Here is a 23,758-nt window from a genome sequence, read left to right on the forward strand (position 1 = left end):
CCAGAGTTAAGATTGCATTCCATTCCTTGTGCATATATATTATGATACAGTCTTTAATTACATGATCACGGGACTCTACCTTATTCAGCGCATAGGATGGATGGTACTCAGACATTGAATCTGGGTTGTGTAGGGAATGAGGCAGTTCTATAGGACCTCTACCTTACTTTCTCTAAAGTTGAAAGGCATGTAGAGAATGAGAGGGGGGACTGCAGGAAGAAGAATGGATGATTTTGTGATTCAGGCTGTAGCTGTCAGAAGATCGGAATTCTTTCTCCAGCTCTGCTTCAGAGTTCCTGTGTGATGTGGGACAAGTTATGTTAATCCACATTTCTATAGATGGCCACTAATTGTGTGTTCCTTACTCACCTGGGTCCGACAGAGAGACACCTGGGACTGATTTGCAGAAGTGCTGAGTGCTCACAACTGCAACTAAAGTCACTGGGAGTTGCTCAGTCCTGCTAGCAGTAATAGATTGTGGGCTGGAGGAATGAACATGGGGCTGGAAGTCAGGTGGTCCTGAAATCTGTCTTTGATAAATCACTTCATCTCAGTTTTCCCATCTGTAAAATGGGGCAAATAATACACTCATAACTTCAATGGAGTTGTGAAGATACATTCAATACTGGTTGAGAGTTTCAGATATCACAATGATGAGCGCCATAGAAAAGCCCAACAGGAAATTAATAATTTAATATTTGGCGCAGGGTTCGGATGGTGGCACTAGATAAGGCAGAAGCCACACACAGAATGGTGAGAATGAAAGGAAAAACTGAATAGCTGCCTCATTCCCTGAGCACGGTCCTTCCTCTGTACTGAATGAGGCAGAGTCCTGTGGAAAAAGAGTATGTGATCATGTAATTAAAGACTATCATATTACATATGCACCGGCAACCTCAATTCTGACACTTCCACTTTGGGGCTTACTTTATCTTTCACTATCCGGTTGGTTGTTTTCCTGTTACATCCCCAGCACCTCAGCCCTACCCTGTGTGAATTCATCCATCTTATGTTCACACTCACTTATGCTGACCAATTAAACCACTATTTCCATCACCTTAAAATTTGCCTCTGGTGCATCTTAAAAACTAGCAACCTGTTTTACTACTTAGTGAAGCCAGAGTGCTGAGGCAACTAGGTCTACTGGATGGGGTACTAGACCTGGAGTCAGAAGTTGTGGCTGCTATTCCTGGCTCCCTTTGTATAATCCTGGGCAATCTGCTTCCATTCTCTTTCCCCTCCCACTCTTGTCTATTTAGATTGCAAGCTCTTTGGAGCAGAGAGCATCTCTCACGGTATCTTTGTTAGCACCTAGCACAGTGGGGCCCAATCTAACCTGATAATTCTTGGTGCTACTTTAATAGTAATAGTAACAGTAATAATAGCTAATATTTGTTGCAATTTAATGCTCGTGTCAGGCAGACTTTACGAAAAAATTGTAATAAGGAAGTTGTCTCAGAGCTAATGCCTACAACATTAGGCAAATTAGTAAACTGAGGATCATTACATTTTAAATGTTAAATAGTTTGAAAAATCTTACCCTACCATCCTTTTAAAAGATAGACTGCTGGTTATGACTACGGGTGTGATGTTGGAGAAATACTTAAAGAATTTTGTGAAATGCCCATATTAAAAACGTCACAGCATTCTACGAGAATGGCCAATAATACTGAAATATACAAGGCTCATTGTGACATACTGATATAGCTAGAGCCAGAGGTTAAATAAAAGGGAACAGGTAGCTCCCAGTCATCCCCCTCTCCACTGACTGGAAGAACTATGCTCCTAAGACCTTCCCATTCTCCTTGGCTGGCGAAGTGATGACTCCTAACCAGGGGAGCTTCAGGGAGCAGCAGGAGATGTTGGTGCGTGGTTGGGAGACTTCCTGGGGCTCCCAACATTCCCTGAAGCATGCAGAGCTGTAGTAGAAAGAGCCTGAGACATGAGGCCAGATATAAGAGGCCTGGTAAGACCCAGGACCTGTACTAAAATCACGTCCTGCTGATATAAGCAAAGTTAGCAAGAGTTAGGCTATGAACAAAAGTGAGGCCCTGTTACAAAACATGCCTGCTTTCAAGTTTACAGAACCTGGCAAGAACCTGGCTAAGAAGTGGTAGGCACTGGACACGTGAATAAACACATTCCAGAAAGAGTGTGCCAGAACACCCTGATACAAGGTTATGGTGTAAACACACTTCCTGAAGATGATGCAAGGACACGCTGACCCCTCTGAATGACAGAGTAATGGATGGAGATGTTTTGATGGAGCTAACAGGTAGAAGGTAAAGGGTGGTAACTAGCCATGTCAGAGGAGCAGTATGTAACTTATTTTTATCAGTGTATAAAAGAAGGGTTGCAGAGGGAGTGTCTTTGGCTGGCCGAGGGGGGAATGGAAAGTCCCGCCGTTCACTGAACTGGTCCACTGTAATAGGCATACATGTGTTGGTGGTCCTGTAGAGTCTATGGGATACTAGGACCGTGCTTCATCAATAATAAACCTGGTCGACTGCCTTTCCACTGAACTGAGTCTGTGGTCTTCTTGGGCAGTTCGATCCAGGTCTGCTGTGTCAGCTACCTGCGCAGAGCTGGCACAGGACACAGTGAGAACACACACATAGCCAACAGCTGGCAACAAGAACAATAACTGAGGGGAGAAAAGGAGACACCCCAGTTGGGTGTCACCTACCCACCTTACACTATGCAAAATCTCTTGCAATTTTAAAATCTTCTACAATACAGGAACCAATGGCCTCATATACAGGTAAAACAGGAGGAGTGACAAGAGATGTCTGCCGTATCTTTGGAGCAGTCTCCCAACACTTCCCTTATAGGTCCTCTCAGCAAGAAAATAATGGAACCACTCAAGATTGACTGTCTGGAACCATGTCAGCTACATCTCAGAGTCAACAATATCAAGTCAGCCGACAGATCTAGCAGAATTTGCATGGGTACTTGGTTCTCATTCACCTCCAGCAGAAGATCATTGAACAATGAAAGTAGGGTGACCAGATAGCAAGTAGGAAAAATTGGGACGGGGGTGGGGGGTAATAGGTGCCTATATAAGAAAAAGCCCCAAATATCAGGACTGTCCATATAAAATCGGGATATCTGGTCACCCTAAATGAAAGAAGCACAGTCTCCATTAAGTACCTAGCCTATAATGAGACAGATCACAGCCAAGCTAATATGAAGAAATCAGAGTGCTTTGAATACGTATGGAGTTGCTTTGACATCCCTTTCTCACAAACTTCCTCTATTTATTAACATTACAAATGTTTAGAAGGGTTTCTTGAACAAGTGCCTTACAATAAACAGCTTCCTAAGAGAATCTGTCAACCCACCCTCCCAAAGGGAGACATTTAATGATATATCAGTACCCCCGGAGAGCTCAGCGTGGCCCCGGCTCTGTGTCCTGCTACCGCAGGAAGACGCATGCTGTCCCCGGGAGGAAGGGGGGCCAAGAGCAGATTCAGAGACTGCGAGCAGCCCCGAGGGAGCGAGGAGAGCCACGATTTCGAGCGATGGCCCCTGGAGCTCGGGGGAAGGACGGCAGCGTGCCTGGATGGCCACCAGCTGCCTGCTCAGAGGAGGGGCCATGTCTGGGGATGGTGGGGTGTAGAGTCACATGACTGACAAGTCAGAGCCCCGGAAGAAGAGCTAGGGTGACCAGCAGGATGTGGGAGCGCTAGGAGAGGGGAGAAGCCATTTTGGAGGACCTGGAGCCAGCCACTGAAGGGGCAGGACTGGTATGGGGGAGCTGGTGAGCCCCAGGCCTGCATGCAGGGCTCCCCTGAGAACTGGCCTCCAGGTGCCTGGCAGCAACATCCCTCAGCTTGGTGCTTTCACTCCTCAGGAGAGCGCCCAGCATACAGAGTTTTGTGGGAAAATTCTCTCCCCAGCCGGGCGGCGTGAGCCTTTCAGCTCCTAGACAGACCAGGCCCCACCTGGCCAGTGCTGCTCTGGTGCTCGCTCAGGGCTGCCCGCCTGCTGGGAGCGTGGCTGAGTGCTGGGGCAGGAGATCAGGAGTTGTGTTTTTAGCAGAGTTATTATAATCTGCACCGGAGCCCTGCACCCCTTTGTGGAGCGGGGAGATCCTGACTCCTGCAGGAAGAGGACGCCTGCCAGCAGTGATCGTCAGCCCCTGAGCAGAGCTGAAGTGTCTAGGTTGATCTCTGAACCTGAGAATCATTCATGGAGTTGTGAGTGCACCATCTTTTAATTAGATACCCAGGCACGTTGTTTGGGAGACCCCTACTCCCTGAACTGCGTCCTTAAGCCAGGGATAAGGGTTTCGGGATTTTATTACTTGCTGCGTATTAAACCTGTGGAGGGACTTATCATCCTATCCCACATGTGAGTCTTTTGGGCTGTACTGAGCCAAGCCAGCCAAGCTGTATTGCTGCTACAGAAGATATCGTAGTCAGAGGTCATCAAGGGCCCCTGGGAAGTACGCGTACCAACTGGACACTAAATTTTACTTTTGCTCTTCTAGGTCACGTGACTGGGGAAATTCATGGGTATTATCAGCATGGGCACTGGTGACCCTGAGATAGCCTTTTACTCTGTTATATTTATTTTCTCTTTAATATAGTTACTCTTTTGAATAGCTTGCATGTGTTTGTGTTATTTCTTGGGAGTCTCCAACTAGCTGACAAGTAAGTGGGGGTTACCTGTGGTTGGAATTTCCATTCCAAGCTGCCCCAGTGACCCTGCCAGGAAGGCACAAGAGGGGAGGAGGCACCACCAAATAAATTCATATGGGAAGAAAATAAGAAAGTTACACTCTGCTGAGCTGGACGCAGGATCCAGATGAACACAGCCCTGTCCATCAAAACCTGTAAGGAGATTGGTGGCTGGATGGGGCATGACATATTTTTATTGATCATACTAGTCTCACTGTTTCTAACCTCGCTGTTTCTCCAGTAGGGTTTTTCAGCCAGGAGGGGCATGACTAACTGGTATGTGGTGATCTGGAGTCTCCTCAGTATATGCAGAAGTACAGTGAGAGAAACTGGATAAAATTCAAGAAAGAAGACCTCACACTTCTCCTCTCCAGAAATGGCATTACCCCATAGAAACTGAAAGCAAAGAGTGTGAATGTACCGCATGCTCGTGAACAGGCAAACATTCTTAATTACTGACATTAAGTACAATAACCAAGGCAGATGTGCACTACAGACTTCCCGAGTCAATCCCATGCCATGTCCCTGCCCCATTCTTACCGTCAGGATTGGTACTAGGATTGACTCCTTGTTGCTGCAGCACTCCAGCTGCAATAGAGTTGGGCCAGAATCTCTGAGTAGGACGGTGCTGAGATTTGATCTTCTTGGCTTTGGGGGCTGGATCTGGATTGCTCGCATCAAGCATGGGCTGCAGAATGCGCCGTCGGGCATTGATAAACCTTCCCATGGGGAAAAACAGGGAGTTACTTGCACTGTTGAAGATTCAGAATTATTACAAGGTTTTCGAATAATTATCTTCTTTCACTTATTGACCGTGGGTAACATTTTCAAAAGCATCTGAGTGACTCAGAAGACTAAGTTCCATTGATTTTCAATGAGACTTAGGTTCCTAAGGACCGGAGTTTTAAAAAGATTTAGAAATGGCTCAGCCCCAGGTGGCCCCCGCCTAGTGGAAGGTTTAGCCCTTGGTTAGGCAGCTCAGTTTCACCCAGGCTCCATATGGTGTGCCTGGGGATAGTTAAGTGCCGAAGAGAGAGATTTGCAGACGCTGGCCAGCTGAGTGGGAAGTGCCCTACATTAGCCAGGAGTAAAATGCCCAGGAGAAGGGAGGGGAGAGCAGCGAGTCTTAGGTGCACATGCAGCTGCCCTGGTGCACCTGGCTGATGGTCCCTCTGCCTGGGATTCTCAGCTGCAAACCCTCTCGGAGTTAGACCCCTGAGACAGGTCACCTGATTAGGTAGCCTGTGCAGTCTCTGGCCATGTCTCCACTGCTCCATTGTGAAAAGAAAAGGAGGACTTGTGGCACCTTAGAGACTAACACATTTATTTGAGCATAAGCTTGAGCATCAGTGCATCTGATGAAGTGAGCTGTAGCTCATGAAAGCTTATGCTCAAATAAATTTGTTAGTCTCTAAGGTGCCACAAGTCCTCCTTTTCTTTTTGTGGATACAGACTAACACGGATGCTACTCTGCTCCATTGTGTGGACTAAGGGTGTGTGAATTGCAGAGCACACCAAAGTGTTGCACTCTAACTGCCCTGTGTGGACACTGCTAGTGCAAACCAAAAGTTACTTTGTGTTAATGTAGTCCTCTTTCAAACAGGACTATGTTAATGTGAACTAGGTACCTTTTCATTCGCTGTTAGGCAGATACACTTTGGTGCATGCTGCAATTCACACCCCTATAGTCCACCCTGCAGCCACGTAGACAAGCCCTCTGTCTCCTGGTCATAATCAATACCTCTCACATTGTTCAGGCACCTAAACCCCTTTAAAATCTGTCTCTAAGTGCCCAAGTCACTTTTGAAAAGAAAACTTGGCTCCTAAACTGCTTAGGGCTTGTCTACATAGAGAAGTTACTGTGAAGTAAGCTAGGATGTGATTTTAAAGCACAATAGCTGTTCTGCATTCATTCCCCATGTAGACACTCTTATTCCACACCAAGAGTGCCTTTTTCTGCTTAGTCCACTTCCAAAGTAGTGAAAGCTAACCCAAAGGCAATGCAGAGTAAAAGTGTCCACAATGGGAGTTAGTGCAGAATAGTTGTTCGGCATTTGCTACTCCATTATCGCTATTCTGAACTATTCGCCTTTGAAGACAAGCCCTTAGGTGCTTTTCAAAAGGTTACCCTATTTCACAAGTAAGTACTTTGTTATAACTACTAGCAATATGCTGACTATTATCCTCTGTAGAAAAATAAAACACTAATTATTGCATTATGTATATTTTCACCAGCAGGGGGCACTGGGTGATTGCAAATGTATACAAGCTACTGTGGCTAGAGTTTACATGATATTACTAGGCATCAGTCAGTACAGGCCCTTGGTAGACTTAATCATTACTATAAGTAAACGTTATCATTCCATATTTAATCATTCTACTGCTCAGTTTAGTCTGGCATTATTGTGTGCTGCAAATGAAACAGCATTAGAATGAAATGACAGAAGTAACAATAAAACATAGTCCTGGCTGATGATGACCCCACATAATGACAGCAGCCTTCAACTGCCTGTCGGGGGGTCCAAAGAGGATGGAGCTAGGCTGTTCTCAGTGGTGGCAGATGACAGGACAAGGAGCAGTGGTCTCAAGTTGCAGTGGGGGAGGTCTAGGTTGGATATTAGGAAAAACGTTTTCACTAGGAGGGTGGTGAAGCACTGGAATGGGTTACCTAGGGAGGTGGTGAAATCTCCATCCTTAAAGGTTTTTAAGGCCCGGTTTGACAAAGCCCTGGCTGGGACGATTTAGTTGGGGTTGGTCCTGCTTCGAGCAGGGGGTTAGACTAGATATCTCCTGAGGTCCCTTCCAACCCTGATATTCTATGATTCTATGATAAACAGTAAAGTACTCTCCAGGCAATGCTCCATGTAATTACCCTGCTCCTCAGTCCATACATTCTACACTATACTCTTCAAACAGTGCAACACTCTCTGGATAAACAATCCCATAGTCCTAAATAATTCTACAGCTCTTGATTTGTCTATATCTTTCTAGTTTGCCTGCCACTATGACATTTAGGCCCAAGGCCCAGATATTTATCAGTATTTAGGTGTCTAATGATGCAGATACGAACCTAGAGGGATTTTCAAAAATGCCCACGAGGTCAGCTCCAAGCTCCCCTCAGTATGGGCAGCTCCAGGCAGAGTTTCTGGCTCTGGCTTCTCGGGCACAGACACTCTGTCTGGTTCCACTTCTACACTTCTACGGAGCAGGGCCCAGTGGGAGCTTGGGGGTAGGTGTGTACATGTAGACTCATCAAGCCCTCGGATCGCTACCCCTTCCTGCTTCTCCACGTGGGCACCAATGATACGGCCAAGAATGACCTTGAGCGGATCACTGCAGACTACGTGGCTCTGGGAAGAAGGATAAAGGAGTTTGAGGTGGCAAGTGGTGTTCTCGTCCATCCTCCCCGTGGAAGGAAAACGCCTGGGTAGAGACCGTCGAATAGTGGAAGTCAACGAATGGCTATGCAGGTGGTGTCGGAGAGAAGGCTTTGGATTCTTTGACCATGGGATGGTGTTCCAAGAAGGAGGAGTGCTAGGCAGAAACGTCTCCACCTAACGAAGAGAGGGAAGAGCATCTTCGCAAGCAGGCTGGCTAACCTAGTGAGGAGGGCTTTAAACTAGGTTCACCTGGGGAAGGAGACCAAAGCCCTGAGGTAAGTGGGGAAGTGGGATACCGGGAGGAAGCACGAGCAGGAGTGTGTGAGAGGGGAGGGCTCCTGCCTCATACTGAGAAAGAGGGGCGATCAGCGGGTTATCTCAAGTGCCTATACACAAATGCACGAAGCCTGGGAAACAAGCAGGGAGAACTGGAAGTCCTGGCAAAGTCAAGGAATTATGATGTGATTGGAATAACAGAGACTTGGTGGGATAACTCACATGACTGGAGCACTGTCATGGATGGATATAAGCTGTTCAGGAAGGACAGGCAGGGCAGAAAAGGTGGGGGAGTTGCACTGTATGTAAGAGAGCAGTATGACTGCTCAGAGCTCAAGTATGAAACTGCAGAAAAACCTGAGAGTCTCTGGATTAAGTTTAGAAGTGTGAGCAACAAGGGTGATGTCGTGGTAGGAGTCTACTATAGACCACCGGACCAGGGGGATGAAGTGGACGAGGCTTTCTTCCGGCAACTCACGGAAGTTACTAGATTGCAGGCCCTGGTTCTCATGGGAGACTTCTATCACCCTGATATCTGCTGGGAGAGCAATACGGCAGTGCACAGACAATCTAGGAAGTTTTTGGAAAATGTAGGGGACAATTTCCTGGTGCAAGTACTGGAGGAACCAACTAGGGGCAGAGCTCTTCTTGACCTGCTGCTCACAAACCGGGAAGAATTAGTAGGGGAAGCTAAAGTGGATGGGAACCTGGGAGGCAGTGACCATGAGATGGTCAAGTTCAGGATCCTGACACAAGGAAGAAAGGAAAGCAGCAGAATACGGACCCTGGACTTCAGAAAAGCAGACTTTGACTCCCTCAGGGAGCTGATGAGCAAGATCCCCTGGGAGAATAACATGAGGGGGAAAGGAGTCCAGGAGAGTTGGCTGTATTTTAAAGAATCCTTATTGAGGTTACAAGGACAGACCATCCCGATATGTAGAAAGAATAGTAAATATGGCAGGCGACCGGCTTGGCTTAACAGTGAAATCCTTGCTGATCGTAAATACAAAAAAGAAGCTTACAAAAAGTGGAAGATTGGACAAATGACCAGGGATGAGTATAAAAATATTGCTCAGGCAGAAGTGAAATCAGGAAGGCCAAATCACACCTGGAGTTGCAGCTAGCAAGAGATGTTAAAAGTAACAAGAAGGGTTTCTTCAGGTATGTTAGCAACAAGAAGAAAGTCAAGGAAAGTGTGGGCCCCTTACTGAATGAGGGAGGCAACCTCGTGACAGAGGATGTGGAAAAAGCTAATGTACTCAATGCTTTTTTTGCCTCTGTCTTCACGAACAAGGTCAGCTCCCAGACTACTGCCCTGGACAGCACAGCATGGGGAGGAGGTGACCAGCCCTCTGTGGAGAAAGAAGTGGTTCGGGACTATTTAGAAAAGATGGACGAGCACAAGTCCATGGGGCTGGATGTGTTGCATCTGAGAGTGCTAAAGGAGTTGGCGGATGTGACTGCAGAGCCATTGGCCATTATCTTTGAAAACTCATGGCGATCGGGGGAGGTCCCGGCCGACTGGAAAAAGGCTAATGTAGTGCCCATATTTAAAAAAGAGAAGAAGGAGGATCCTGGGAACTACAGGCCAGTCAGCCTCACCTCAGTCCCTGGAAAAATCATGGAGTAGGTCCTCAAGGAATCAATTCTGAAGCACTTAGAGGAGAGGAAAGTGATCAGGAACAGTGAGCATGGATTCACCAAGGGCAAGTCATGCCTGACTAATCTAATTCCTTCTATGACGAGATAACTGGCTCTGTGGATGAGGGGAAAGCAGTGGACGTGTTGTTCCTTGACTTTAGCAAAGCTTTTGACACGGTCTCCCACAGTATTCTTGCCAGCAAGTTAAAGAAGTATGGGCTGGATGAATGGATTATAAGGTGGATAGAAAGCTGGCTAGATTGTCGGGCTCAACGGGTAGTGATCAATGGCTCCATGTCTAGTTGGCAGCTGGTATCCAGTGGAGTGCCCCAAGGGTTGGTCCTCGGGCTGGTTTTGTTCAATATCTTCATTAATGATCTGGAGGATGGTGTGGATTGCACCTTCAGCAAGTCTGCAGATGACACTAAACTGGGAGGAGAGGTAAATACGCTGGAGGGTAGGGATAGGATACAGAGGGACCTAGACAAATTGGAGGATTGGGCCAAAAGAAATCTGATGAAGTTCAACAAGGACAAGTGCAGTGTCCTGCACTTAAGATGGAAGAATCCAATGCACCGCTACAGTCTAGGGACCGAATGGCTCGGCAGCAGTTCTGCAGAAAAGGACCTAGGGGTTACAGTGGACAAGAAGCTGGATATGAGTCAACAGTGTGCCCTTGTTGCCAAGATGGCCAATGGCATTTTGGGATGTATAAGTAGGGGCATTGCCAGCAGATCAAGGGACCTGATCGTTCCCCTCTATTCGACATTGGTGAGGCCTCATCTGGAGTACTGTGTCCAGTTTTGGGCCCCACACTACAAGAAGGATGTGGAAAAATTGGAAAGAGTCCAACGGAGGGCAACAAAAATGATTAGGGGGCTGGAACACATGAGTTATGAGGAGAGGCTGAGGGAACTGGGGATGTTTAGTCTATGGAAGAGAAGAAGGAGGGGGGATTTGATAGCTGCTTTCAACTACCTGAAAGGGGGTTCCAAAGAGGATGGGTCTAGACTGTTCTCAGTGGTAGCAGATGACAGAACAAGGAGTAATGGTCTCAAGTTGCAGTGGGGGAGGTTTAGGTTGGATATTAGGAAAAACTTTTTCACTGGGAGGGTGGTGAAACACTGGAATGCGTTACCTAGGGAGGTGGTGGAATCTCCTTCCTTAGAAGTTTTTAAGGTCAGGCTTGACAAAGCCCTGGCTGGGGTGATTTAATTGGGGATTGGTCCTGCTTTGAGCAGGGGGTTGGACTAGATGACCTCCTGAGGTCCCTTCCAACCCTGATATTCTATGATTCTATGATTCTATGTTTTGAAAACCAAAAGCTCCCATTGATTACTTTTGATTGGTGGGTTGCCTTTGAAAATTCCACTACGTGCCTATCTGCATCATTAGATGCCTAAATACTTTTAAAAATCTGGCCCTCAGGCTCCTAAGTCACATGGGCACTTTTGAAAAGCCTTTTCCATGAATTAAAAGTTTCACTCAGGGCTCAATTCATCCCTGATATAACTTCATGGACATCACAAACTTACATCAGCGGAAAATGTGGCTGAAGGAGTGGAAATGAGGTAAGTGACACTAAAGGTTTAAGAGAGACAAGGTTGGCAAGGGAGTATCTTTTATTGGACCAGCTTCTGTTTAAGTTAGTTTTATAAAGAGTATGAGTCCAATCCTGCTTTTACACTGGTGTAAAGCTGGATTAACGGCAGCACAACTGGTGGAATTGCTGTGGATGAATAAACTGGATGGTAAAACCTGATCTCAGCATATATCAGTGTCATAGCAGGTTTCAGAGTAACAGCCGTGTTAGTCTGTATTTGCAAAAAGAAAAGGAGGACTTGTGGCACCTTAGAGACTAACCAATTTATTTGAGCATGAGCTTTCGTGAGCTACAGCTCACTGTACAACTTGTGGTAATTTGGTACAATCCCCTAGCTGTGCTGAGTACCCACCCACCTGACTCCGGTGGGGTGTGCACGGCTCAGTGGTGCCTCCTCTGCCACTACCGATGCCGCCATGGCTACACTGCTATTTATAATTATATTGACAATCATGCTAGGTCAATGAGAGTAGCACAGTATGTGTAAGTGAGCAGGGAATCACAGCCCTGGCTCATAATGGAGCCATAGACTAGGAGAGCTAGCGCGAGCATGTGTGTGCAAACAGAGCAATCACACCCACCTCGCAGACACGGTCTCAGTGATACTATTAGCTGATTAACATAGCCAAATGGAAAAGAGTGACCCAAATATCAGGTAAACATTGATATTAAATAAGAATGAAAATGAAACCTCTGTCAATGCCTCTCAGATTACACCTACAGCTGTGCCAATGCATCTCAGTCCTGACCTCCAGCATTCTCTGTTATTCCAGTCTGTTGGCACACAATTCTACCAGTAAGGTACCTGCTCACCTCACCAGTAAGATACCTGCGTATCCAGCAATGATACGCCTGAACAGAGAATGGCAAATATGGGGTGGGTTTATGAGATGGGTGAACTCCATTCACACCGGGGTTGAATCCAGTAGGATTTCCAGAGAAGAGTCGCAGCATCATATTGCATTACAGTAACTCCGCACTTAACGTTGTGGTTATGTTCCTGAAAAATGCGACTTTAAGTGAAACGATGTTAAGCGAGTCCAATTTCCCCATAAGAATGAATGTAAATGGTGGGGGTGGGGGGGGGGGTTAGGTTCCAGGGAATTTTTTTTTGCCATAGAGTACAGTACAGTATTATAGTTGGGAGGTGCCCCCGCCTTACCCCACACAGGCACAGCCCACTGGCACTGGAGGCAATGAGGCAGGCAAGGAGGCGGAAGGTACCATAGGCTAGGAGAAGCACATTGCACAGCGGCAGCAGCAGCTTCCCCTACTCTGCAAGCACCAGGGGCGGGGGGGGGGGGCTCAACCCTCGGCCCGCCCACTCCACCCCTTTCCCCAAGCCCCCACCCTTAACCCACCTCTTCTTCCCCCCTCCTTCCCTTTTACTCAGCACGCCACATCCTTGCTCCTCCCCCCTCCCCCCCTGCCTCCTGCCCACGGCAATCAGCTGGCTTGCGGTGTTCAGGAGGGAGGGAGGAGGAGCGAGGACATGGCGTGCAGGCTCCCCCTCCCTCCCCTGCCTCCTGAACACCGCAAGCCAGCTGACTGCTGCGGGTAGGAGGCAGGAGAGGGAGGGGGAAGATGTGCCGCATCCTCGCTCCTCCCCGCTCCCTCCTGCCCATGGCAATTAGCTGGCTTGCGACATTCAGGGGGCAGGAGGGTGGGGGGAGGAGTGAGGACTCTGTGCGCAGCCTCCCCCTCCCTCCCCTGCCTCCTACCGGTGGCAATCAGCTAGTTTGCGGCGTTCGGGAGGCAGGGGAGGGAGGGGGAGCCTGTGTGCCGAGTCCTTGCTCCTCCCCCTCCCTCCTGAACCCCGCAAGCCAGCTGATTGCTGCGGGCAGGAGGCAGGGGAAGAGGGGAAAGGCGCTGATCCGTGGGGTCTGCAGGTAGGCGGGAGGCGCTGTGGGGGGGCTGTTGGGGAGCTGATAGGGGAGCTGCCAGCTGTGGACAAAGCAGGCAGCCAAAGGACATTATACGGAAGCATTGCACAACTTTAAACGGAGCATGTTCCATAACTGAGCAGGGATGTAATATCGAAACAACATTAAGCGAGAGGACGTTAAGGGGAGAGTTACTGTACCTGGAGCACGATTTTAAATGTTTTGTAAGCAATTTATATAGAGATGTTTCTTTTTATGTCTACTTTCTTTTTAAGCACCAGTGGATATAAATTCACTCCTTTGTCTTCAGACTAAGAAGAATCAACCTGAGTCCATAAGGTGCTCAGGTTTGAATCTTGTCTCTTTTCCCTAGGAGCTATTTCCACCTTACCCTATTGTTCAGATACAACACCTCACAACCACAGAAAAACACCTCTTCCTTGGGCTCTGATGCTGATTTTCTTCTGGGAAATGGCCAATAAGGCAACTGAATCAGCATCCTGCTATCCATGTGGTGAAAGTCACAGGCTAGGCAGGGACACTGAGAGTAGTGAGGTGACTCCAGCAGTTTAATAACTATGAAAGCAGGAAAATTCCACAACCCCCACACTAAGGTTCACTCACCAGTTATTGACTTGCAAAAGTGTCAGGTTTGTCTGTGCTGCTATCTGCCTTTTCTCATCCTCTGTTGGGTAAGGGTGCTGAAAAGAGACAATAGCATAATTATAGTGCATTACCTAGAGGAAGGCATTGAGGAGCAGAGGGTCAGGGAGAGCTGTCGTGATCTGAGTTTTACCAGGATGGGCTCTATTAAAGGGTGCCCCACCTCCGTTCTGGGTGGCTCAGCATTACCAAGTTTTGAAGTGCTCCTTTCCCTACAATTGAACACGGGAATTGAAAGCCCAAATGCGAACCCATTGCTCAGTAGTATGCAAGGCCTCTTGTAATAGACACTAGACACATTCAATGGCAGAAGAGAAAAGCCAGAGCAGGGAACCTAGCTGAAACCTTGCCAGTCTGGAAGCTGTCATTGATATTACTATTAAAACTATTTGCATCACAGCTGCCAAAATAGCCATCTGCATTCACCCTCTACCACCAATCCATAGAAGCAGCACTCACATTTTAGTGTGTTGGGGACTTTTAGAACAAACTCTTGGGAACTTTACCTTGGTTTGATTATTATTTAAAGAACAGGAAGTGCTTTTGGTTTATCTCATCTGGTCTCCACTCATTTTGTGATAATGAGTGCTTGTGATTGCTGGGACATTTTATTCACAGATCTGATCTAAACGTTACATAGGGATTGTGACCTTTGTAATCAGTATAAAATGACGAACCCAACAGAATTATCATGGTAACTTATAGGAGCTCTGGGGAAGAAGCTGCATTACTTACTCCTGAAGAAAGAAGGCAAATTAACTGGAAAACTCAGGATTGAGCTTCAAGAACTCGGATCTTATTGTGGCAATAAGACTGAAATGAACTACAGAAGCCTTACCTTGTATGTGTATATGCAGTATGAATGATAGGAAACTTCCTGTGTGTGCTACTTGAGTTCAATCACTTTAAGCTTCTAAACTCATACATGCCAATTTTGTACAATGCATACAAATGGATAGTGGCATTGTGATAAATGAAGGGGCGGGGGCAGCTCCCTTTTATGGACACCCAGCCAGCCAGTTAGCTATAAAATCCCTGTTAGTAGCTGTTCTCTACTTGCTTTACCTGTAAAGGCTTAAAAAAATCCATAGGTAAAAAGAAGGGAGTGGGCACCTGACCAAAAGAGCCAATGGGAGGCCTAGAACTTTTTAAATTGGGGAAAAACTTTCCCTTTGTCTGTCTGTTGTTGTTCTCCGGAGAAAGGGGACAGAACAGAGACAGGGCTGAAGCTATGCTGTAAAAAGCTGTAAACCAGGTATGAAAATCACCAGATCATACCTCAAACTACTCAATTTGAAACCCCAGATATGTAAGTAGATCAGAAAATGTCTAGAAAGACACGATTAGATTTCTCTCTTTTATTTCTGTAAGGTTTGTGGAGTCCTCTGTGCTAACCCCCAAATGCTTTTGCTTTGCTGGTAACCATTAAGCTGGACCTCAAAAAAACCATTCTTGATGCTAAATTATTATATTTACTTTTTTAAAATCTAGCAATAGCCTAAATTCCAGATGTATTTTCTTGCTTTTTGTTTTTAATAAAATTTACCTTTTTTAAGAACAGGACTGGGTTTTTTGTGTCCTAAAGGGTTTGTGCACATGTTGTTTAAATAGCTGGTGGCAACAGCTGATTTCCTTTGTTTTCTTCTCAGCTCTTCCCCAGAGAGGGGGAGGGGGTAAACGGGCTTGAGGGTACCGCACTGGGAGGTATTCCCAAGTGCTCCTGAGTCCAAAGGGGTTTTTTGCACTTGGGTGGTGGCAGCATCTACCCATCCAAGATCAGAGAGAAACTGTAACCTTGGGAGTTTAATACAAACCTGGAGTGGCCAGTATCAATTTTTAGAATCCTTGCAGGCCCCCACCTTCTGCACTCAAAGTGCCAGAGTGGGGAATCAGCCTTGACAGGCATCCACAAACTGGATTAAATATTCAGTTACCCCATTTGGCACAGGACCAAGCACATTTATGTCAATGAAAGTCTTTCCACTGGTTTGAACGGGAGCAAAATCAAGCCCCTGTTACACTGTTTGTACCCACAAATCCAACTTTAGAGTGCAAAATATGTGTGTTTCTGTCGAGAGATCTGTTTGAAAAGTAGCTCTTTGAGCTTTCTGTCAAACTTTCAGAGATTTATAGACTCCAAGGCCAGAAGGGACCACTGTGATCACCTAGTCTGACCTCCTGAATATTATGGACCATAGAACTTCCATAAAATAATTCCTAGAACTTACATTTCAGAAAAACAGCCAATCTTGATTTAAAAATCATCAGGGATCTAGAATCCACCACAACTCCTGGTTAATTGTTCCAGTGGTTAATTACCCTAACTGTTAAAATTATACACCTTATTTCCAGTCTGAATTTGTCTAGCTTCAACTTCCAGCCGTTGGATCATGTTCTACCTTTCCCTGCTAGGCTGAAGAGCCCAAGGGACCTAGACAAATTAGAGGATTGGGCCAAAAGAAATCAGATGAGGATCAACAAGGACAAGTGCAGAGTCCTGCACTTAGGACAGAAGAATCCCATGCACTGCTACAGACTAGGGACCGAGTGGCTAGCAGCAGTTCTGCAGGAAAGGACCTAGGAGTTACAGTGGACGAGAAGCTGGATATGAGTCAACAGTGTGCCCTTGTTGCCAAGAAGGCTAACAGCATTTTGGACTGTATAAGTAGGAGCATTGCCAGCAGATTGAGGGACATGATCGTTCCCCTCTATTCGACATTGGTGAGGCCTCATCTGGAGTACTGTGTCCAGTTTTGGGCCCCACACTACAAGAAGGATGTGGAAAAATTGGAAGGAGCCCAGCGGAGGGCAACAAAAATAATTAGGGGACTGGAACACATGACTTATGAGGAGAGGCTGAGGGAACTGGGATTGTTTAGTCTGCGGAAGAGAAGAGTGAGGGGGGATTTGATAGCTGCTTTCAATTACCTGAAAGGGGGTTCCAAAGAGGATGGATCTAGACTGTTCTCGTGGTTGCTGATGACAGAACAAGGAGTCATGGTCTCAAGTTGCAGTGGGGGAGGTTTAGGTTGGATATTAGGAAAAACTTTTTCACTAGGAGGGTGGTGAAACACTGGAATGCGTTACCTAGGGAGGTGGTGGAATCTCCTTCTTTCGAAGTTTTTAAGGTCAGGCTTGACAAAGCCCTGGCTGGGATGATTTAGTTGGGGATTGGTCCTGCTTTGAGCAGGGGGTTGGACTAAATGACCTCCCGAGGTCCCTTCCAACCCTGATATTCTATGATTCTATGATTATTAAATATTTGTTCCCCATGTAGGTACTCATTGTCTGTAATCAAGTCACCCCTTAACCTTCTCTTGTTAAACTAAGTAGATTGACTACTTTGAATCTATAAATATAAGGCTTGTTTTCTAATCCTGTAATCATTCTTGTGGCTGTTCTCTGAACCTTCTCCAATTTATCAACATCCTTCTTAAACTGTGGACATTAGAACTGGACAAAGGATTCCAGCAGTGCTCACACCAGCACCAAATACAGAGGTAAAATAACCTCTCTAATCCTACTCAAAATTCCCCTGTTAAAGCAGCTGTTTATGCAAACTTCATATCCAGCACATCTCAGCTTGTAACTCTTGAATAAAATATACATGATCCAATGTGCTCAGCAATAGCAACATGTGAGGGGACCTCTGAGTAATGCTACTTTACACTGGGCAGCTAACAAGACTGTGTTTCTGCTCTACTGGGCAGAAGCTTTTCCCTTCCCTGAAGCTTTTCAGATCGTCTTAAAATATAACCCAGTCTGCACTGGGACTCCAGTCACAGGAGCACTCACACCTTTGTCCAGATCCAAAGCTTTGTTACATGGTTACAGATTCTGTGGGCATTCCAGAAAAATGAGCCACTATGTACCTTGCTTACTGGTGCCTCGGAACCACTAACCAAGACCACAGTACGGGAGTCACCAACTCCCAGATTAAGAATAACCCATTCCTTTTCCAACAAATATTAAAAAATAGTTGGTTGGATTGTTCTGGTCTTTGAAAACTGAAATAATAAAAAAAGAATAACAATTTCAAGGCATTTATTTGAATGACATTTTCCTGCCAGTTACCCAAGAGATGAAGTTACTTCCTTATTAATAACTGATTCTCTGTGTATTGCGCCATGGCAAATCTTGCTGATTATAAAATTTGTTAGCTCACACGCTCAGCTTGTTCAGGACAGCATCCTGAAAAATGCAAGGTGCACCTGCTACATTCCAGTCTGCAAATGTCCCACGTAAAAGGCATAAGGAGCACAGGTTTAGTGGGTCTAGCTGGGATAAAACTGTATAAGAGATATAAGCCTTCATCCTGCCCAACATAAACCAACTTTTAAGTGCCTGGGCTATAAAGAGACATTCCCCGGGGGCAGGTTATTCCATAATTGTCCATTACAAGATTTTTTGCTGTTGCATTTGGTGTTGGCCACCATTAGAGACTACAAGGAGGGTAGATGGCTGTCAGTTTGATCAAGTTTGGTCATTCCTATGAGCTAGATTCACAAGGGTACTAAGGCCTGATGATGCTGAGCATTGCCATGCCTAACTTTACGGGCCTAGAAACCCACTGGGATTCACAACGCGTGAGGTAGGCTCCTAGGCTCCCCATACAATGAATGGGGAGGCACCTCAGAATGGGATTCACAAAAGCCAGCATGCCAAGCGGGTGCCACCTAAACTAGCCAATGGGAGATGGCAAGGTGAGGGGTGTATTCTAAACTCCACCCCGCTCAAGGAGTTCAATGCCTAAGTCCAGGCTGCTTGGGATTCTCAGCTGCAAACCCTCACTTGGTGTTACACACCTGCATCATTTTTGCAAGAAGCCAGGGGTGAAGGTTAGAGTCCAGTCCAGCGGTTAGAGCACTCATGTGGAAAGTGGGAGATGCCTGGTTCAAGTCCTCCCTTTACCAGATGGAGAAGAAAGGATTTGAACAGGGCTTTGCTCCCTCTTGGGTGGTTGTCCTGACCACTAGGCAACAGGATTTTCTGGTGTGGGCTTCCATCAGTCCCTCCTAATGAAGCTAATTTAAACAGTCATTGGAACCGGGGGACTGGATCCCGCATCTCCCAGGGGAGTGCTCTAACCACCAGGCTCCAGAATTGTTCTTGTGCTTGGGCACGTTTTCTCTGCAGCCCAACAATTCCTTCTCCACGATGGTACAGTTTCAACAGGGGAGACTGAGACTGAGCCCCATTTCTGCCCCTTCCCTAAATGACCTATAGCCCAGTGGTTAGGACATGCACCTCAGAGATAGCAAATCCCTTCTGTCCATCAGGCAGAGGGAGGACTCCCACCAGTCCACTGGACTAAAAGTCTTAAGGGAGGTCCTTGTCTCCCCAGCTGTTTTGTGGAAGAATGCCTATTGGGGCCCAATCTGGTAGGCAGCCTCTGAGCTGACTTACTAGATCAGGCCTTGCAGGTGAGTTAGATGGAGGAACACCTATCTTCTCCCATTTCATCCACCATTATGGGGCTTAGGTGTCCAGCAGTGCACATGCGCAGAAGCAGAAACATAAGCGCACAGGGAATTTTACTGCAAAAAATCTAGGCGCCAAGTGAGTTTAGTACTTAAAGGGTTTGGAAAAAGCAGGGTGGGGGGGTTCTGTGAATCCCAGTGGTGCCTGATTCTGGGATTTATGTGCTTAAAGGGACAGTTGGTAGTCTACGTCCTTTTGTGAATCTAGCCCTGTATTCCTAAACCAGTGGTATTCCGGTAAGCGATTTCCATCAGTGTGTAGAGAGTGAGTGTGCTTAGTGCCTGGCAGAACATGATCAGAAGGAGAAAGTGAGAGCAAGGAGGAGGATGGGGCTGGGTTGGGTTGCGAGAGAGAAATGGAGATGGATGAGTTAGGGATGGGCTCAACAGGAGAAACAGCCAAACTTTGTGAAATTTTGCCACTAACTGGAGAGAGTCAAATGAATCTCAGATAATGGGACATACTTGCTAAAATAAAATAGACACCACATGGTAAAAAATTGGAGACTTCAATACAAAACAAACTTGATGAAAGAACTTATCTTTGTGTAACAATTATTTTCCCTGAAACCTGTTATTCTGCAAATGAGCCAGCTGAGGGCAGTAGTTACCCTGCTCTGGGATGATGAAAGGTCAGAGGACTGAATTAGCACAATTAGTCACTAAATGACAAGTTTAAGTAAATATTGATTTAAGGATTGCCAGCACACAAACTTCTGAACCACATGTGATGATTCATCTGTTTAAAATTATGACAGCTCCTAGCAACTAGACAGAATATCCAGTGGTCATGGCAGGCCTAGCAGCCCAGATGGTCCATGTTCCACATTTCTCTCAAAACAGAAGCTCTAGACAGCTTGTTTTCCCCGCAGTCTCTCAACTTCAGAATTGGGATATTCATCCATGTTCTTTGTCTGATGCCCAGGTCCAACCTACATTACTCTGAAATAAGATTGATAGGAAATCTATATGACATGTGCCACATTTAATCCACAGGAGATCTTCTGTGTGTCCTGTAAAGCACATTTATGGTAGGGACAGTCCGATTAAAAACAGAGTAATTCATCTGGTGTACTGATGGGAGACTGCTAGTCTCATTGCTAGAGAACTGCTCCTTAAGGAACCTCATGGAATGCTACTTTCAGGTTCATTTTTGGACATCATGCCACAGGAGTGAGAATGTTGTATGCTGGAGAGACAAGAGGAGGGAAGGGCTAAGGAAGGGTTAACAGACTCTCTTTAGAACTCACCATCACTCACTGACCAACCTTTACTATGCCAGCCTCAGGCGAATCCCATTTCGTAAAAGCTGATCTTGATTTACAGCTTCCAGTGGAAGCAACTAAATATTAGAGAAGCCAAAGCTTCTCACCTAAACTACACAGCAAGTACTAGAGTGAATTTCCTTCACATCAGAGGCTTTTTGCTAGCTTATCTGGTGCTTAAAAGAGAAAAAGTGCTAATCAGGCATGGGACCATTGGCTTAGGGCAGGGGTACTCAATTATTTTTTGTCAAGGTCCAAATTTCTTGGTCAAGGTATAGTCAAGGTCCAGACCCCCACCCAGCTCCCCTCCCCAACTCTCCCAATTGTCCCCCCAAGCTCCCTGATCACCCGCCAACTCCCCTACCCAGAAAGTAGGATGCACGGTGTTGCTACTCACCCTCCCCCAAACATTCATCCGTGCCCACAGTTGAGCCAAGTAGCAGAGCTGGGGGTAGGTAGAAGACGAATGGGTATGAGCTGGGATCTGGGCAGCAAAGCAGGGTGTGAGTGTGCAAGTGTGTGTGAGTACTTCTGAGCTCAGAGCCAGGAGGTGAAGCTGTTGGACTATGATCCAGCAAGCGGTGCGATATCCCTTTGGGGGCTGGGATAGCAGACAGTCAGGAAGGAGGCTCCGGGTAGTGGGAGGGACCAAGGAGGCTCCAGATAGCAGCCCGGGGGAGGCAGGATATGGCAGAAGCTGGTGACTGGAGGTGGACTGGGGAAAGAAAGAGGCTGGTTGGGAGTGTGGGGGGAGCTGGAAAGGGCTCCACAGACTGGCCCCAAAGGACAGAGGGTGGGGAGGACACAAGGCGGGGGGGGGGCTCTGGGGACCACCTGGGGGCAGGGATCACAAGGTCAGGGAGGGGCTTGGGGCGGGGGCACGCTGCGCTCAGTGCCCCAGCACAAATGGATGCTGCAAGACCACATCAGGCACTTATGAGTTGGATTGCCTGGGGGCCCACAAGTTGCACCTCCATGGCCCAGCTGGCCCCACCATCTCCACAGAAAGCAGAGAAGAATTTGAAGTAGGGCCCCTACAGTGCTGCCCTCTAATTGGCTGCACAGTGAGCATGTGACACCCTATTGCTCCCTGATTGGAGGGGCAGGGTAGAGTGGAGACACATTAGGCTGCCTGCCGGGGGGGATGTGTGGATACTCCACCCCACAAAACGTCACCACTCACCCCCGCATCCTGCACTGCTGCTGGTGGTGCAGCAGAAAACAATAAATTTTCTATAGGTTTTTTGGATTCTCCTATAGAAAAGTAGTCATTTTCTACTAAATTCTATAGGTTTTTACAATAGTTTCTGTTTCTAATACAACAGCATGGGGTTCATTTCCAGAAGGCCTTGTTGGCATAATCTCAATTAAATGCTATAGGATTGTTCCATAAAGGTGGCAGTTGGGCTAAAAAACCCAAGATCTTAGGCTCAACTGTGCCACCAAGAAGTCTACATTGGCCCCATCTCTAAAGATCCATACCCTGCCACAAAGAGCTGACAAGCCAAGGGTGTTTTGGGTAGAATACGATGAACGCTGATAAAGTGACACTGTGCTAGTTTACAGAGCTGGGCTGCAACCAAAATCCTGCATCCTAACTCCCTTAAATTTTGGTTATGTTTGGAGCTACACCTGGCATTAGCAGCTTGGGCCTGTCTCTAATCAGACAGGAGTAGTGTCACCCAATTTTATAGTGCCTAGATTTTGATGCCAGAGAAGACAATAAGAATCACCTAGTCTGACCTCCTGCATAATACAGGCCAGAAAATTTCACCCAGTGATTCTTGCATTGAACCCATATTGTGTGGTTGAGTTCTGTTATTTAGAAAGTCATCCCTAGGGAGGCCATTTGTCCTGTTTTAAACTGGACAGTCCTTTCTTTGAGTAGTTTGTCCCCACGCATGGTATTAAGACAAAACCAGATGTGGTTTTGTCTGGTACCAGACAGGGGGTGCTATTTTGAAGACCGCATTTGATCTGTGACCTTGCACGTGTGAGGTCACAGTGGTGGGGATGGAGTGGCATGCTCTTCAAAATGGCATTCTCCGTGCAGCGTGACCCCGTATGCATCGTGAGTGTGAGGTCACAACAGTAGGTGTGGGGCCATCCGGCAGGGCCAGCCCCACTCCATTCCTGGGAGTACTGGAATGTCTGGTTGTGATACTGACAGGCCAGTCAACTTGGGTATGACCCATAACAACTTAACAAGAGGCACTGAAATGTAATCAAGACAATCTACTTGAATGTGAATTTCAAAGAGATTTACTAGACCAGCAATCATTAACCCATTTACTTGTAGTAATAGAAATTAAGGGTAGATGTTAAGTGTATTTGTCTGGGTTTACCTGTATTTTGTTAGAAGTTTAATAGTGTGATTTAATTAGCTTATAGATGCTAAATTCTGTTCTTATCTTATAATGCTTCATTACTGTGTTCTATTGACTTGGTGATCAAAAGGGGATATCGTCATTTAGATGGGACTTATGGTGTAGTAATATTATTGTCCTAATCTCTCCTTGAAACTTGTAATTCCACATAGTAAACCATCTGTGAACTGTCTTGATAGTCTGAATGGCTAATTGCCTTATGTGAATGAATACAACCAGTTTACCTGTGTATGCATAGAAAATAGAAGATTAACTTCAAAGCAACAATCTGCACTGCCTATTCTACCTCGGGGAAGGTCCTGCTGTGTCAAGAAGCTTATTAGTTTGCTAGAGGACGAGAAAGGAAAGCCCCAGGCCTGATCCTGCCATTTCCAGTCTGCTTAAACTTTAACAGGGAAGGTCTACACCAGTGGTTCTCAAACTAGGGCAGCCACTTCATAGAATCATAGAATATCAGGGTTGGAAGGGACCTCAGGAGGTCATCTAGTCCAATCCTCT

General features: G+C 46.5%; 1 protein-coding gene across 6 annotated transcripts in view; it reads right to left on the reverse strand.

The window, feature by feature from the left end:
* Positions 1–23,758, reverse strand: part of PKNOX2 (PBX/knotted 1 homeobox 2) — a 711,797-nt gene that overhangs the window by 13,441 nt on the left and 674,598 nt on the right. For all 6 annotated transcript variants that reach the window (XM_037882447.2, XM_037882446.2, XM_043534121.1 and 3 more), the window contains 2 exons: positions 14,090–14,166; positions 5,223–5,401 (listed from right to left, as the gene is read on the reverse strand). In XM_037882447.2, the coding sequence (XP_037738375.1) occupies positions 5,223–5,401; positions 14,090–14,166 (256 nt within the window). The remainder of the gene's footprint in view (positions 1–5,222; positions 5,402–14,089; positions 14,167–23,758) is intronic.

The sequence above is a fragment of the Chelonia mydas genome, chromosome 22, assembly GCF_015237465.2.
Source record: "Chelonia mydas isolate rCheMyd1 chromosome 22, rCheMyd1.pri.v2, whole genome shotgun sequence".
Lineage (NCBI taxonomy): Eukaryota > Metazoa > Chordata > Testudines > Cheloniidae > Chelonia > Chelonia mydas.